The sequence below is a fragment of the Prenolepis imparis genome, unplaced genomic scaffold, assembly GCF_030444845.1.
Source record: "Prenolepis imparis isolate NDT839.2.m4 unplaced genomic scaffold, iyPreImpa1.0 SCAF_10, whole genome shotgun sequence".
Lineage (NCBI taxonomy): Eukaryota > Metazoa > Arthropoda > Insecta > Hymenoptera > Formicidae > Prenolepis > Prenolepis imparis.
The window spans coordinates 10,857,023-10,876,209 of record NW_028141168.1 but is presented as its reverse complement, the minus strand read 5'-3'; the positions used below and the strand labels follow the sequence as shown (position 1 = coordinate 10,876,209).

Sequence of the window (19,187 nt, the reverse complement as noted above, 5' to 3'; positions counted from 1 at the left end):
AAGCATACTTAAATAATAAATAATAAAATAAATTCAAATACTATATATTGCAGAGACTTTTCATTTTTCATGTGAGATAAGTCTAAATATATATATATATATATATTTATATATATATATATATATATGTATTTTTCTTAAACATTATATATGTCTCTTTTCAGTAGTAGTACAATTAATAGTGTAATGTAATAATAAATTTATGGAGAGGAATATTGTGTGTGTATAATCGCGCAAAAATCTTAATTAATATTTACAGCATTGGTAGCTTAGAGATATGCTTGCTTGCAACATACATATGTGAGGCACACACAATAAAGTCTAACAGCGTGTTTCAGACATAATCCAACAGGGAATTACTGACTTAATATATCTGACTTCTGTTTTGGAAGGGCTTTCATATCACGATGGTTGATGCTTAGTGTTGTAATTAAACACTGTATACAGTTACATAACGTTGCATTGTGAGAACTTCAATCATAGTCAGGCTTAATTATTTAATCTAAATACGAGCGAAATTTGTCGTAGTTATGATATATTGTAGTCATATTTATACGATTGGCCTCTCAATTATTATTATATATATATATGCGAGCATCTCTGGTATTATATACTGTATATATATATATATATATATATATATATATATATATATATATATACATAATACATAAGTATAATAATATTTAATTAATTATGCAGTAATGAAATTTAAGTCAGATTGTAAAAATGTTCTTTAGTGTGCATATATTGCCTCGTAATACCTTAACATTTCAATTTATATGTGCTATATTATACACGTGCGTATAACGGATTATACATATATTCAATATTATATATGTATATGTATATATATATTTTATTACTATATTACGTAGTATGTTTTTAATATTCCAAATTAAAAAGAAGGATTTATAATATACATTATTGTTATGTTTTATAATCGACATATTACGTTAAATAATAATTTTCATATATGTATATAAAAAAATGAATTTTTTTTCACAATTTTTGTTAAAGGTTGTCAAGGTTCTTGCAGCAAAAAATTATAAAGTTATTGCGCTTTAACAACCAAACCTTTTTCGTCGTACCGACGATGATGGCATAAAGGTTAATTGGGCGGTTTAAAAGACGAGTAGAGAGAGAAAAGATTAAGATCAATACATAGCGTAAAAAAGTAGAGTGAACACAAACTTAATTAAACTGATTAATAATTTATATTCTCATTCTTTAATCACAACTAGATGGAAGAGATAAAGATAAAGTTTTAGGATCGTAAACGAAGATGGAACATAATTCTCAATATTACGTGGAAATGTAATGTAAAAATTTATCTTTATCCGATCTCAATGACTAAACGCAACAAAATGTAAGTTAAATAGGGTTAATATATTTTGTAAAACGATTTTATAAAGATAATTAATATAATTTTATTTAATTTTTAAATAATTATATAATTTTATTTTTATTATTATATATTTTTAAATATTTTAGTGAAAGAGAGAGATATATACTGCCGAGTTTGCACGAACTCTAAATATTTTAACTGTTTAAGACTAATTTTAAATAGTATATTTATTACATTGTAAAAAAGTAATAAGATTTTATTTATAGTATTTATGACATTTGAAACGGATAATAAAACATGTAATTGACGTTATGCATTCCGATAAGTACGTGTCGAATTATATAAGAGCAAACCGAATATTCTCTCGCATTTCTTACTTCTCTCGCAAAACGTTTTTTCTTCGTCTTTTACCGTTTTCATAAAGAATCTAATATTTTTATCATGCGCTACAATTTTCTGTTGGTAGATTTTATTCTGCTTCAGCATAGGACAAAAAGAGGATTGATTAAGCCACTATCGGATCGTTTTCAAGTTCGTGACTCTCGAAGCTTCAATATGGTAATGTCCCATCGATAATTCTTCCCGATAGAAACCCGATACGTGAACGATATGCGTGAGAAGAGGATATTTCGAGAATGTCAACTATCTGGCGAACTTGTCTAGAAAATCGACTAGTGTAAATGGCAAAGTATCTCTGCGATATGCCAGAATTTATGTTTGCTTTCGTAGCATTTATATTTTTATTACAATATATAAAATTTCATAGAGTGTATTTTGGAAAAATTCTCAAATTTGATCTATAAATTATATATAAATATCAATCATGTTCACACAAATATTCGTATAAAAAATATATTTATAATAGTCTCTTTTATAGATATATTTATTTTTAAATTTATATATTTATATATATATTATATTATTTTATTATATTATATTATTTTCTCCCTTCTCTCTCTCTCTTTTTAACTTTTTTCAGACTTATTTTTTCAATTATTTTGATTTTTTTTTAAACAGAAATCTTATACAAATTTCATAAAGTTTCGAACACAGATTTCGAACAGATTATAATATAATCTAAACCGGTTTTTATTACAATAATTGTTTTTTTTTTCAATCATCACGAACGGCATAATTCATTTCGTTTATTACATTTTTATAATAAAAATAAAAGTTTAATGAATAAAAAGGCGTAGTCGTGTATCGCGTGGCCATGGTACGCGGCTCTGCAGGTGCATTAGCTTAATTGATCGAAATTGTCGTCGCTGGCAACTCTAAACGAATCAAGCTAATCCGCTAATGAAACAAGTCGCGTTCAGACACGCGATCCAAGCTAATAGTTCGAATAAGTCAAGGGCAACGGTGTCGGTGATTGTAATTAGCTATCACTCTTTTGCGTTGACATAAGCTATAATACACAAAAGTGTGCAATTAAGCACCTTGTTAAATGGATCATCACGTTTGGAATTATATCGATTGAAATTATTCCGCTCAGCTCGCCCAACTGCTGCATATGTACTACCGTATTACCTCTGTAATCCGCAACTGTAAATCATGATAATGTTACGTGACAAGTAACGCAATATTACATAGCCGATATTACGAAGTGATGATCAATTAAATGAAATAACAATGATAATAAATAATAGAAAGGAGAAAATAGAATAAAGTGTATTATTGCACATAATAATACAGATGCTTTGTTTTTCGTTTCCACTTTCTTCTACATCTACACTAATAAAGTTTTGCGCAATAGTATCTTTATCATATGATATGAGAGAAAATAAATTATATTGGATTAAAAGATATCATAGAAATTTTATTCACACGATATAGTGTACTGTTACTTTCCATTCCATTTATGCAACTGTTCCTCGCGAAATGGGAACTGTGCGACACTTCATTAAAGTGCGCTTTAATTAAGCGTTCATGTTTTCTCTCTCTTTCTTTTTTCATTATAACTGATCATGAAATGTAATGATGTGACAAACCGCTGTTTGAATCGGGAGAAATTTTTCCCGAATGGAGAATAGTTTGCTCTTTCTCTGCATTCGTATAACTTTTAATACTTTTTGCTCATCAGTTGCATAAAAATATGCCCGAGTAGAAAAATCACGAGGATACTTTACACACAAAAGTGGCTCTGCTATATTATATATTTATTTCGATATATTTATATATCATTTTTCCAATACTTGCAATGCAATTTACATCAATGTTATTAGTATAATAAACAGATTTTGAAGTGCATTTATATCGATAATTAGAAAGAAGATTGCGATTCGCTTGCGTTTCAATTAATGTCATTCAAGTTCATTGTTACTATAACTATTAATATCATCTCAAGAAGCTCAGATCAATTCGGCCCAATTAGCGCGTTGTCCGCGAAGCAAATTGCATCATTATATAAAACAGAAACACGTTCCGTCATCAGTCTGACTGTGTTAATTATGAACTTCGACTTCCGAGTTTCACGATCGTGCCGATTCAGCAATTATCGAACTCCGCACACTATGTGCTAGCTTCGCGTTTTCGCGCTTTTCACTCAATTTTCCGCACCACAGTGAGCGAATTTAACGAAGGCGTAACATCGATGTGTGATATGCATGCGATGCACATGCGGGTTATAAAATGCAGAAGAATCAGTCGTTTCTTCGTTTTTATCGGTTTAATCTCTCGATAACAACGATTTTTTTCTTTCTCTTTTATTACCTCTCCAGTATTTATATACAAAAAGATCTTCTTTTTTTAAATTTATTAAATTATTTCTTTTTGTCATTTGATAAATTATTAAAACTTATTTATTTAAATATAATATTTATTTTTCTAACAAAATAGGAAATATTTGTGTGTGTATCTCTCATATTCATATTTATTAATCAAGTAAATATACATAATTTATTGTGTAGACAATCGTGGTATTATTATTTTATTTTTCATCTTTACTTATACTGAAAAGAAATAAAATTTTTACAGTTTTGTATTTTTCTTATAAGTTAATCAGACTTTTTTACCGTGTGACTCTTAATCTGCATAAATTAAAAATTGTTGATGATCGATTGATTGTGTTTAGATATGTAAATGGTGAATAAATATTATTATGGTGAATAAATATATGCCGGAGATCTGGCAGTGATTTATTTTTCTTTTCTTGAATTTCTAATGCAAAGTACAGGAACGCAGAAATTTATTCTTTCTACGTTGTTTCTGTCTCATTGGTTTGCATATTTATTGATGCGTGATAGGAATAATCTATGATCAAGTGTATTTGTCCGCTTCAATTCGCGACAACGTAAATTTAAGGAGAGACCTCAACAGCAATATATTTCTTGCATTACACGATAGATCTTACGTGATTTTTCCATAAATGCTTCTCTTTACAATCGCGTGATAAAAATAACGAATACTTTTTCATTTATAAGCTCAAGAAAAATTAATAAAGCTATTATCCTAAATTCTGTTCTTATACTAACATTAATGTATGTTTAAGAGATAATATATACCCTCTTTTTTATGTTATAGCAGTTTGAAAATTATTTTAGAGCAGTCTTTAATTCAAGATTTAAAAAGAAACTAAAAATATAATTTAAAATTAAATTATATAACTATATATAAAGAAAAAGAGAAGAAAAAATATATATACATATAATATATAAAATATAACATATAAATTATTAATAGCCTAACAATTTTTAAATGCTTGAACATTTATTTATATACATATTTTTTATTTAAATATTTATATCATTAATATGTATACGTGCATACTTGAATTAAATTTTTAATCAATTTATAAACACGTTTTGTACCTTTTACTTGTTTAATAAAGATTTACATATATTGCACTTTATGGAACAAATAACAGAAATATAGCAGGAGATGCGCTGTTTTATTTTGTGTTGTTTTATATTTGCAACGATTGCATGCGGCGACATAAGCAGAAGCATCTCCTGAGTGGAACGACGCATTCTCATTGACTACACGTACTATTATTTGCCTACATCTAAACACGAGAAAACATTTCGCGACTATGTATGTATGCAATAATATTTTTCGAGCAAAAATACGAAATCCTTGTATAACAGATTAAAAAAAAGATTAAAGATTAAATTTAGCGAACTCTAGCAAGTATTTGAACGAAAATGAAAAAAAAATTAAATAGCGCAAAAGAGATAAAAAAAGGGAGAAACACTTTCTATATTCTATAGAAAGTTAATTTTCACTATTGCATAAAATGCTCGTATACTCACGTAGGATCTGACAAGCTAAGATAGATAATAAAAGAAACTAAAGCCAATATTATTTCTTTCTCTTTTTAATTCGTTCTCAATGCAGTGATAATAAATATGGAAGTAAATGTGTACTTGCATCCAATCGAACAATGAAATCAGATACCAGACGATAATCAGACATCGACGTTTGTTTCCAAAATTAATAAAAAATATAAACATACATTAATGGCTTAATATCAAAGCGAAATTGTGATCAATTTTCTTTTTTCTGAATATCATTAACTCTTTTTCTCGACGTAAAATGCATTTTTGTGAAAATTCCGAAAAAATTCTAAGTAAATTTTTGTTCTATCGCGAGAAACAACAGCGATGTCCAAACACGCTATTGTTTCTACATTCCGTATGCATGTGTCGTAAAGCGTGATTGCGTGAAATTGGGCACTAGATGCATCACCGAGCGACGATGCACCAACAATTGCGCTTCGCTGCGAGATACCGCGATTGTGCGGCGAATGCGGATGCGGATGTCGCGGAATGTATATACATTTGCATACGTCGAACGTACGCGACAGACATTTCACAAGGCATCCAGTCCGATGTATTTTCCGGCCGCGACAATTCCCCGTTGTTTAAAAGCCGGCAATAATTGCAACGCGCTGGCAGCCTCGAGCTAATTATCGCGTCTGTTCGATACTGCAGCCGCGACATGAACAGTCACTGGCCGCGTACTCAATTTTATATTTAATTGCAAATACGCTCGAAGTGTGTCATTAGGTTGGCCGGTTGGTGTCTCGACGCGTTATTGTTCCGCTTGGGGATCGTCGTTTGGAATTACAATAGTATTTACATGACTGGCGTAATCTCCTCTCAACAGGACTGTTAATCTCCTCCGCGTTATTCGCGTTTGTAAATCAATCTATATTGGATTATACCGCTCTCTATAGCTATAATACGAGTCAGACGTGATTGACACCATTTTATTTTGAATAAATTAACAATATACAGGTCTCTTTCTCTCTCTGTCTTTGTTGATTTCCTCTGTAGAATTTAATACTGAAAAATTGATAGACTGATCGGCAAATTTCGCATCATTCTATATGAAATTGTATTGCATTTGCATAGAAACGTGAGCGACATAGCGTGACATGTAATATAAAATAATTTTATTCAACGAACGCTTTTCTTATGCTTTAAATGTTAATTTATTTCTCTTTCGGTATCAGATCGAGTGCCAGGAATCTCTTTGTCAAATGAAAATTACATATACATATATATATAATCGCTAACAATATAAATGATAAGTATGAAGTGATATGTGGGAAGATTCATTACGCTTGCAATGGGCATCGTGCCATGCACCATCCGTACGTTTATTAATAGTGAGTTTCGCCGAAAATAAAATACCCCCTGCCTGATGTACGCATGTAGTGAAAGTAAATTTCATAGGACAGCTTTTGCATATCTCTCACATTGTATATAAATACATTTAGAGAAGCGTGAATCGACTGCCAATATATATATATATATATATATATATATATATATATATGTGTGTGTGTATATAAATGCAAAAGAATTAAACATTTAATATAAAATATTACATTAAGCTCTCAATCTAAAAATCTTAAAAATTAAAAAAATCAAGAATAAAATATTTAATTTAATTTATCCTTGCAAAAAATAATATTTCATTGATCTCATGTGATTAATAGATAAAATTAATTATACATAAATTGATCGAAAAAAGTAATAGAAGGCACATTAGTGAATCAATTTTTGTTTGCCTTTACGCGAATTCTGTTTCGTGCCATTTCCGATGTCCCTGTAGGATTAAAACAGTATCGTCTGCTCAAAGATGGCAAAAGCTCTCAATGTGCGAAATATCGCGTGATACCATTATCATTAATCTAGCAATATCATTAATGTATAACTGTAACCACTCGACTATTTCTCGGCACTGAAACATGGAGAACGTTGTGTCTGCAAGTTTGCATCGCCATGTAAATAAATGGCAATTTTTTAATTATGAATACGAGCGAATATTTTATTTGATATAAAATAACATTAATTAATTAAAATAGAAATTAATTAAAATAAAATTAATTGGACATAAAATTATAATTAATATAAATCCGTTCATCTTTACAGATAATGATTTAATTTTATCGTGAATTTAATCATCATTACTAAATGGAGTTAAAAATATATAATCTTTATGTATAATTTTAACAAGACGCCTTTACATATTTTTAATGATTCTTGTTACTAGATACATACATTCGTTTATAAAAGAATAATGCATTATATTTTAGGCTATATGTTATTTACTAAATAATAAATAAAACCGATAAAATATAAGAGAAATATAATATTACTATGTATTATTAAGTTCTATAGAAAAATTTTAGAGAGAGGAGAGAAAGAGAGAGAGAAAAAGAGAATTGCTTATACATATGTGCATAAGATAGCTTGGCGCATTTGCGTATTTCCCATACATAACTATATATTCGGCTAGATACCATTTCAACTGGAATCACATATTGCAGTTAGCGAAAACCGATAGGAGTCTGAATTCGGAAAGAGCGTAAAGTGCAAACGAAACTGAAGAGGACACATGCACAGTATTTCCAACAGTTCCGGCAAATTTGATCAGCGAGAATTATTTTCAATCTTAAAAAAACCTCTTTATTCGTTTTTTCAAGCGACCGTCTTAGCTCTTTAGCTTATGATTTATTTATCATAAGATAATTGCAATAATTGTAAGAACTTATGCAAAAATATAAAATCCTAAGAAATAATTTGTACGAGAAGTATAAATTATCCAAAAATAATTTGATCGCAATAATATCTTACTTAGATATTTTCTTTTCCAAATGGATATTATCTTGAGAGCCTCGAGGTAAAATTTATACTTTACAAGCACGCTTATATTTTGCTTCTTGTCTTGATTCGATGACTTACTGTCGAATTATGATTTAATTAGCTTGATGTTTTCCGCTCCGTTTGAATGAGTTTCTATCATTTCGTGAAAATTATTGAAGGAAAGGTCGCGATAACGAAGTATATCCGTGAAGAGCGAGTATTGAGAGTTGAATTCATTGCTACTTTTCGATCAAGAGCGGGACGACGCGACGTCTATCGATTCGGCCTGACCATATTAACTATAGTTTCACTGAATAGATCAACTTTCGAGCGCGAATAAAAATACGTATGAGACTGCCAAGATAAACTTTCTCTTTTCTCCTTGTTACAAAAGAGTAGTGTCACATGACTCAATTTTGATATAACGTGAAAATAAATATGTCTAATAATAAATAGATTTATATTTATAGATTAATTTAATTCGCATTCGCATAAGAAAATTCTCTACTATATAGAATCAAGAATTTTGAATCATATTAATTTACAAATCTTGCAAATAAGATTTGCTGTGTTTAAAAGAAGAAAATATAACGATACAAGAAAGATAATTATCGTGAAAACGCGGATCTAATAGAGTTTATAATTTAAGTGAAATAAGTTTCGTATATTTGTACAATATGGGTTTCTTATAAATAACGTGATTATAGTAATGTCAAATAATATTAAAAAAAAAAAAGATTTAGAGAAATTAGTAATAAGATTATTCTCCTAAATTATTATACAATAATAACTTTTATCAAAAGTTATAACTCATTGTCAGTATTAAGATGTCTACAAAATTGATAGCATGCATTTGCTTCATTACAAACGCTTATAACGCTGATAGCGCTTATTCGTTGCTTGAAGGTTATTTCAATTGTTGCTAACTTGTTCAAGTTCAACCACTAAAACATCGATTTCTCGCTAATTTCTCGTAATTAATGTCCATGATTGAAGAGCGAAGTCCCGCATTGTAATTTGCATCTAATTGAAAACTCATTATACGTTCAAAATATCATAATATCAAAATCTCATAATTATCGGAACTTTTACTTTACATATTTGCATATTTTTAAAATTATTTTATAATTATTTTTCAATAAAAAATTTTTATTTGTAAAACTATGTCAATTTAATATATTTTAAGATTTCATTTTAATTTTTATATTCTCTAAAATACTTAATTGAGATAAAATAAACTTCAACTAGAAAACATGATAAAATATTAACATTTTTTACCAAAATTTATTATCATGAAACTATTTTAAATAATAATTTTTTATATTCTAATTTTTTACAATATGTTTCAGAGAATCTTTTTAATTTCAAATTAAAATTTTTTAAACTTCAAATAAAAAACAAATAAAAATGACAGACAATTGAAGCTTTGAGATGCGCTTTGTGTGTGTGAATGTTAAAATAGTTAAAACTTTTTTATATAATTTTGAGAAGAATAGTCTTATTTCTTGATAAATGCAATTGCTAAATTTTTACGGATAGATTAATCGATCATATAAGAAAAGCACAATTTGATATCAAATAGAAGATCACGTTGCCAGTGTCCGATAATGTTTGCACAGTGTTCAGTGCTTAATGTACCATATATAAGCGATTTGCAGAATGTTTTTCACGTTCATGTTTCTACTCCTATGTACTTGTATAAGAAATGTACGCGCTATTTAGAACAGAATATTACTTTCGTATTTCGAAAACTGATAAAGTTTCTAAATAAATATACATCGCGTATAGATAATTTATTATTTGAAATTAATAATCCAACATAACATAAAATAATATGTTCTATTTTGCGATTTGATAAATAGTACGTAAATATTAATATCATTTATGATTAATTATTATTCACACATAATAACTGAAGAAATTAATTCCTTAGTTCGCTGTATTTTGTTTTTTTTTTTAGTCGAATATATATTATCATAATTGGATTACAAGTGTACAGCCGTGCTTTGTAAAATTCCATTTTCGGTTTACCATAGCGACGTGCGTACTATTTTATGATCAAATTCTGTATGTAACTTAATATATCAAACGCGACAAGCATTATTACATGCCATCGCAAATGTTAATAATGTTTGTAAACATCTCGACAATTTATGTCATAGAAATCCATGCAATTCACTTTGTCATGCAACGTATTCTTTGAAATTCGATAAAAATTCAGAAGTAATCAATATATGTCGTAAAAAAATGCAACCGATCTAATTTCATTTTAAATATAATTTAGCGTATTCAAAACTCCCATCATTATTTTGATAAAATATATTGCTTAATATCTGTCTCTAAATGTTTATATATTTAATTTAGCGGGACACAATTTTATTATATGCTACTTTCGATATAATCGTCTTTTATATCAACACTCCTGTTATCCCTCGTCGCAGTTTATGCGACATAAAGTTGCAGCAAGCGACTTTATAAACGTAATACGCATCGTGCACATACACTGAATATAATCCTACATACTAAATAAACTAAATAAACCTGATACAATAAATATATTTATTAGACACGAAACTTATATGCATATACGCATATAAAACTTTATTATTAGTTCGATATTGCGTACTTCAATGTCGTTTTCGGAACCACAAAGGAATTCCTTCATAAATTCAATTTCGCTTAGGAATAGATATTTTATTGTAGATGATTTAGTATAACATGGAAATAATCGCGTTATAGAATGCAAAGTCGAGTAGGTACAAAATAAGAATGTTTAAAATATTTTTAACAAAAAGGGAGATAGAAATATAGAAAATACCCATTTATTTTGTTTGTTTCTTACTTTAAATTTGATGTGCGTTTCAGTGATTATAAAATTGCATTCTTATTAATTAACGATAAACTATTTAGATTAAGTTTCTACATTAATGCGACAGATTGAAAAATGTTCGATAAATTATCATTCTGACGGAAAGGGGAAGTATATATAATTGAAATAAAATAATGTAAAAATATCGTAAAATAAAGTAAAAATGCATATAACGAGAATTGAACGTGTCGAATACATCCATCGAGATAGTGTAACAAATAATACATATGCACTACACGTATGGGATTTTAAATGCACGTATGTATACCTTTTTTTACAACGGTGTCGCTGTTACTACATCTGGGAACGTCTCCTTGGGGAGAGTCGCGCGGCTCGGAATATGAGAGATAAAAATGACTATGCGTGGTATGTGGCTGCCCTATTTTTTTTTCAGCAAATCCCTAGCGATACGAGTTCTCTGTTGCAACGCGTTCTCTATTCTACAGGTTCCGCTTCGAGCTCTCGTGCTGAAAGCCTTTACTATGCAATTACGTATACGTCCCTTCAAGGATTCGCGTTCGACCGCGTATCCTATGATGTTTCGCTCATATTATTTTTCGATTAAAGGAAGACTCACTTGTTATGCAATATATTTAAAATTTTGATACAAAATGTTTGCACAATTAAAATTAACAATAAATTATTTAACGATTTCATAAATGTGTGTGTGAAAGATAGAGAGAGAGAGAGAGAGAGGGAGGGGAGAGAGCTCTTTATATATTTATTTTTTGATGTTATATTTTATTTTAGTAACGTCTAATGTTTTTCTTATAAAATAAAAATTTTATTATGTGATTAAAATAATTTTTTAATAATAATTAATCATTTAATTTAGACATTTTTTAGAGTCTCTAATTTTTAAATTGCTGATTATTTTTTTTTAATGATCTTAATTGTTTTTATTTTCTAATTGTATTCTCTAATTTCAAGTGTGGTAAAACTGATATTAACTTTACTTGTGCAAAGAAGAAAACGCGCTTGACAAAAAAGACGAAAATGGATAAGTTTATTCGATCGAAGAACATCTACGAAGAGAAGGAAGGGCTGGGAGGGTTATCGGGTATCGATCGATTATATATGGTTGAGGGAAGTCTCGATCGCAGGAGATCGCTAGAATTGACACGAAGTGGCGAGGGCTACTGGTATCGACAGGGTTCAGCTATCCACCATCAGTGCCTATCACGATTTCAAATCGAATCCTGTGCTATATTCGCAAGATCCCTTTGCAAATACAGATCGGCATGCTGTGAGTTTCATCAGCTGATGACATTGTCATTTATGCCATTTTGCTCGATGATGTTAATAAAGAATGTATATGAATTGTATATCTTGCATAAAACAGGATATAATATAAATCTTTATTTAATGAAATATTCTTGCGACGAGGGAAAGAAAATTCTTTATAAATATTTAGAATAAAACAAAACTGAATATATCTAGTTACAAAAGTTTTTCAACGCACAAAATTAAATTTTTATAGTTACACTCGTGTTCTTTATCGAGTTTACTTAAGCTTGTTGCTATTTCAAATTTTATTTCTCTTTTACGTCTCGACGAGTTTATATTGTAAATGTGCTCTGAATGATCAATTTATAATTTTTATAACAAATATTACAATTGTTTGTAGTCCCTTTGTATTTGATAAACATATATAAAATTATTGTATAAATAAGTATTATTATCTTGTTTTTTTATAGCTATATTAAGCCGAAAATAGAGAATATATTTTTTAATGATATAAATATAAATTATACTCAAAACTGAAATTAATATTGGTATTGTTTTTAATGATTCATTAATAATTAGAATTAATGGTTAAATATCCAGTTTGTTTCATCATACATAGAAATTTTTTATAGAATTTATTTTCATAATTTATTTTATATATACTTATTTTTCACGATTTTGAAGTTTTAATTTTTTGAAAGAACTATATATTGCAGAAAATATAAAATAATAAATTCAATTTCTCGAAAAAGTTCACCCTAGAAATTCAGATTCTGATTCATAAAGTTTAGTTCGTTGTTTATTATCTCAAATTCATAATCTATCTGTGCTACGCTTTTCTCTTAAAACAATATAACCGTGGATTTTTAATAACATTTATTTTCTTTAATAAACTATATTCTCTATAAAATGTGAAAATTAAAAATCACTGTATTCTTTTTACTTTATTCTTTAAATGTCATAGAAATCTCTCTGGATATTATTAAAACTGAAAGAGAAAAATACGAAACGCGCGTAACATATCTATCGAGTGTGACGTGTGTAATGCAGGAGGGAATTAAAAGACGGTTACATGAACGTGACATATGTTCCAATAATTAATCAGTATTTAATATCTACGGAGTTTTGATTTTATTGCAAGTTTAAGCGGAAATGAGTTCTCGTAATTTTCGACGCGATATTTTCGGAGCGGTAAAGTCGCGTACGTGTTTATAATCGCTATTTCGATATTTTGGAATCTAACTAACGTTTTCATTTGAGTTCGTGTTATTTACAGCGATGCAATGTCATAAGTGTGCATTTGTAAAATTCAAAATTATTTGTAAAGTTCAAAATTATACATTGATGGAAAATCGTTAAAGTGTCAAAATATAATCACATATTAAAATAGCGATCGAAACAAAACTAGTAACTTGTTAAATTATGTCAATCGATTTTCTTTCAATGATATTTTAATTCAATTTTATTTATTCATTTGTTGACTCGTAAACAGTTTAATAGCACAACTTTATTTTAAAATTCGCTCTCTTTTTATTGGCATTTGACTATTATTTAAAAAAATATATAATCTAGGATTTTATGTCTATATTTCTATTTACGTCTATATTACTATTTTTAATATATAATTCCTGATATTATATTAATACGCGTAATATTAGCAAATTGCTAATAACAAAAATTATTATATTACCATCGATATTACATATCGAGTATCTCATAATCATTTGATATATTTTTAAGGGTCAAACATATTATTTATATTGAAACAATTGATTTAATGATGTAAATCAATCAATTAATTAATCAATAATTCCAGTGTTAATAACACTGTTACTTGTAATATATTATTACCATCGTTACGATCACTATTATAAATGTTCGTAATGCTGCAAACGGCGCTAAAGCAAGATATAGAGGGGCGAATAATGAAAGGACTAAGCCGCGTATAAAGCGCTTTATCCGGACAAAAGCATTCGCTTTTGGTCGCGGTTTGGACTGTAAAGCTGCATTTAGTGGAAGCTGCCTTCTGTTAGTCCCGATTTCTCGATTCGCCGGGCAGTTTCCGGGATAACGTATTTTCGCGGCGAGTGTGCACGATAACGTTGCGCGATAACTCGCTCTTGTCATATAACCGCCAATGTTTGTGCTAAACACGATCCCCGCTATTATTTCCACAGTACACGTCGCAATTAATAATTGGCCGAGCGAGGGATCAAAATAAGCCGTGAATCGCTTACCGGAATTTTCGCAACTTGGCTCCGAATCATTTTACTTATCGTCTCGCACAATTCTGCGCGCGATGACAAAATTAGCAGTAAGCCGAAACACGTGTAACTGTACGACTGTGTTCAACGAAAGTTTATGAATTATTCTCATATGAGATATAAATACAATCTTAGTAATATGTAAGAAGATATTTAAATAGCTACACAAAAAAGATGCATTCTTATTCAACAGATATCGATTATATATTTAAAGAGATATGTCATATTATTTATGTAAAACAGCTTTTCTCTCGTACCGATAAAATATTTATTTGATAATATAAATATAATCAAATAAATATTTTATTACACAGAAAGCTCATCATGCTTCATGCTTTTAGAAGCGATTAAAGTATTGATTCATTATTAAGAGAAAAAAAATCGACTTTATATTTATGAAATATATTATCAATTATTAATTTCATAATTATATCAAATATATATAATCATATCTACAATTTTCTCTTTGATAAGTATATTTCACAAATATAAAACTGATTTTTTCTCTTAATAAATAATCAATACTTTAATCGTTCCTGGACTTTTAAGTTTTTAAGAGTATGGAGCATGATGAGCTTTCTGCTCATTAAGCTAATTAAACTTCGAGAACGCGGATAAATAATAAGACGTTCTTCGTGATTGAAAAGCAATAAGTAACTCGTTAACGAATGAAGAAAATGTGACATCCTTCTTCCGGTACAGATGCCTTCATAAGTGTGATGCTGAGAGATAAGCTCTCTTTTCGCGAAAGCAGTATGTGAGCTAAGCGGCCTTGTTTCCTCGACAATTGCTATTATGAAACGTGGAAGATGATACAAACAGTGATGTGATTATAAAACACGAAGGCATGAAGGAGGATAGAGAAGACGGTGGACCAAATTTCGTATTTCGCGAAGCAATATATCGGCGCGAAATATTGGTGAACAGTACGTTTGTAGTCAGAAATACAAGTGGACATTTTTAAATCCGCGAAATTTATGTTCTCGTTTCGTTCGTTTCTCTCGTGAAAAAATTTCGCAACTCGGAAATAAAAAAAAAAAGAAAAATAGAAAAAACTAGGAGAAAAAAGTCGGATTAAAAAGCTTCGCGAGAGAGGGAGAATTAAACGCAGTTGTACGCAGTGTATTTAAACGAGTTCTCTTCGCCATTTCTCTTGCGATTTATACAACGCTTAACTATGATGCTGATATATGTATAAATATGTATGTTTGGAACAAACAGATGTTTATTAAAACGCGCAAGGAGGAGAAACATTCGCGGGCAAACTTGAGCGCGTTCTCGCATGTGAAACAGCGAGCAGTCGTACATAAAATTGTGCGACATATATTTTGTCGGGAAACATTTCGCAAAGTATCTGTGACAAGATAGCTTTCCTCATGACGACGCAACGCGATACGCCACACTATAAATATACACTATACGTGCTATAAATAAATTTGCGTGAAGTTTTATTCTGTTCTGCAAGCGAAGTCTTCGCCGGTCTTTGCACTAGGACTTAATGTTTCGAAAGACGTAACAACTTATTAACAGTATAACAACTTAACTAAAAAGACGTAATAATTAAAATTATTTAGAGATACTGTATTATATAAAATGTGTAAGCTTTTACTTAAAAGAAACTCACGCGTAATATATTTTTTTATGCATGTGTGTAACAAAATCATATATTAATAAACTTTCATGTTTAGATAAATGTGGAAAACAAGAATTAATGTTGAAATGCGAAATTTAAATTTAATCAATAGTTTTGATCTGATCGTTCAATTACAAGCAATTTAAACTCATTGATACATCACGCTGTATACGTCATTGCTATAAAGAATAAATGTTTCTACTATTTCTGATATCAGTTTGCATATCTTCAAGTTTCGTAATCTTCTGAATTAAATTGATTTTTTAGAAAATATGCTTCTAAAATAGACTGTCAATTTTTATATAATTGTTAACAATATATTGTTTTATATATTGTTTTAAGCTCTTTCTTTTACGTATTAAAATAAATTTTTTAAATAACAGAAAGCTTTCGTAAAAATGATATGTTCTTTATTTTTTTATGTTACGTTGAATATGTTTCAGATTTCCTTTGAAATTTTTCTTTCAAATTTGATTCGCGAAACAATGGGAAATTATGTGCTTTATATGAACTGTCACAATGCATAATAAAAGCACTTTTTCATATTACATATCAATATGCTAAAAATTTGTTAATATAAGCAATTTCTTTATATATATATTATATATATGTAATATATTTTTTCTCTATGTTTTAAATAAATAGATTAATAGATTGTTCTTTTTGGACATATTGGACTTTTTGGAAATATCTTTTCATTAAAAAATGGCATCTAAGAAATTTTAGCGTGTGTTTTCTCGCCCCTGACGTCACGATTTCGACATGGTCGGCAAGGAGCCAGGAGCCTTAATGCTGACAATGGAGATTCAATTAAAATAAGCAAATTTCCAAAAATCTTCAAGGAACAATTATGTGTTATAATTTCTTATAATTTTAACAATAATAATTATTTGATAATTGTATTTATATTTATACTGTAGTCTCGATTTAACCTCCCAATTTATATGTGTAAATTCTTAAAGAAAGAAAAGAGAGAAAGAGAGGAGAGAAAGAGCGAGTATAATTAAATAGAATAAAAGAGAAGCCATCACATTATACGTTCCTTTACAATTCAATGCGGATCTTCAGATATTTTGTAACAGAAATTGTCATTACCTTCTTCCTCCATATTCGCAGGCGAGACTCCCTCAGACTTGGCCTCGATCCAAATTGGCTTCCTCCTACGACTCGAGTATCATCGGCGGGCGCGAAGTTGCTTCTCTCGTGCACTTGTCACTTTCTCGGCGACATGCTTATCCGTGGCGTTTCCGCAAATTCCGGATCTCCGCCGAATTTATCACATCCAAGAGCGGAAGCCGATTTCGCGCTAACTCGTTTCTGCGCACATCGGATTCCGGAATTCCGGAGCGGTTCCGGCCGGTGAAAACCAATACGAGGGTGTAAATATTTACTCGGCGTGGGATCCAATTAAATTTTAAACGCACGATTTTCACGAATGTCAGATGTGTAGCTCCGTTCAGGCATAATGTCAATTGTTCGCCATTATTTTCTTTCGCTCTGTTTCCCTTTCTACTTATATTTGTTAGAAAAATGAGAGAAGAGAGCGCGAGAGCAAACAGTTGACAGTTCGCGTCAACGACTTATGATTTTCATCTCGCAACTGCAAGGTTAGATTTTATCGATAAATCGATATATCGATAAATCGGTAAATCGATAAATCGATCACAATATGAATCAGATAATAATTTATATATATACTGTATTAATATTCTTCAATGAAAGTCCAATTGGGAGCGTTACTTTTTTTTTACATGTAATTGTAAAGTTTGTTTATTTACGCTTATTATTTTCAGAAGCTATAGTTTTCCTCTCGAGGGTCTCTCTCTCTCTCTCTCTTTGTCTACTTGATGTTAAATAGACTCCGCGTCCGACCGTTTCCGCAGCCGCGAAGCCTGCAACTGGTGGCTGAATTGCCATGCCGAGATCGTCGACAAGCTTAGCTACAATCCCTTCGCGTTAACTCCGTCTGTAAGCTGCGCGAAAGCTCGCCGTTGGTGACGCTTTAATCCAGACACGACCGTCGAGAGAGCACGTTTGCCACCGTCGACATATCGTCCGGTAAAATAAGCTTTCCTTAATCGCAGGATATACTATTAATACGATACGAAATACTCGATTGTATTGTAAACTAGCATAATTTTAAAAGAATGAGAAAATATATACATATATATGTATATAATATGCATTACATATACTTGTAATAATATATATAATCTATATGTTGTAGAATTTATAATTAATTGCAATTTTACTTAATCTCGCGTATAACAATAGCAAATAAATAAATACATATTGCAATTATTTTCGAATAAAAGAAAAATTAAAATTGATCCGTTGCAACTTTTACAAACTTTACAAACTGTGCGTCTTATTCTATTTTTCTTTATATTTTAAACAAAATATAAATAATTTTAGCCACTTTAATCAAGTAAAATGAGAGAAGAGAGTGCGAGAGAAAACAGTTCACAGCTCGTGTCAACGATTTAAACTTGCAAAATACTGATTATATACTGCACGAACTACAATAATGAGTTGAATAAAATCACATGTGTTCTCGTATTCTCGTGATAGTGAAAGCAAAAGTACATGTTTTTATTTTATCTGTACAAATGCACTTATATGCAATTGATATGTACTCTGATAATTATAATCAATGCAGATTATAAAAGAAATGGAATGCTTTTTTCATAAAACATTTCAATAAATGATACATCTAAAAATAATTATGTTATTAAAATTAAATTTGTCCATT

General features: G+C 29.6%; 1 protein-coding gene across 5 annotated transcripts in view; it reads right to left on the bottom strand.

Moving 5' to 3' along the window:
- The window catches only part of Adcy2 (adenylate cyclase type 2 Ac76E), a 41,077-nt gene extending 22,586 nt beyond the window's left edge, over nt 1-18,491 (bottom strand). The window contains exons 1-2 of one of the 5 annotated variants that reach the window (XM_083047430.1): nt 18,214-18,491; nt 17,531-18,035 (exon numbers count right to left, since the gene is read on the bottom strand). In XM_083047430.1, the coding sequence (XP_082903556.1) occupies nt 17,531-17,543 (13 nt within the window). In that variant the 5' untranslated portion in view covers nt 17,544-18,035; nt 18,214-18,491. The remainder of the gene's footprint in view (nt 1-17,530; nt 18,036-18,213) is intronic. The other 4 variants (XM_083047429.1, XM_083047426.1, XM_083047428.1 and 1 more) reach the window with 4 other exon arrangements.
- Nucleotides 18,492-19,187: the final 696 nt, after the last annotated feature.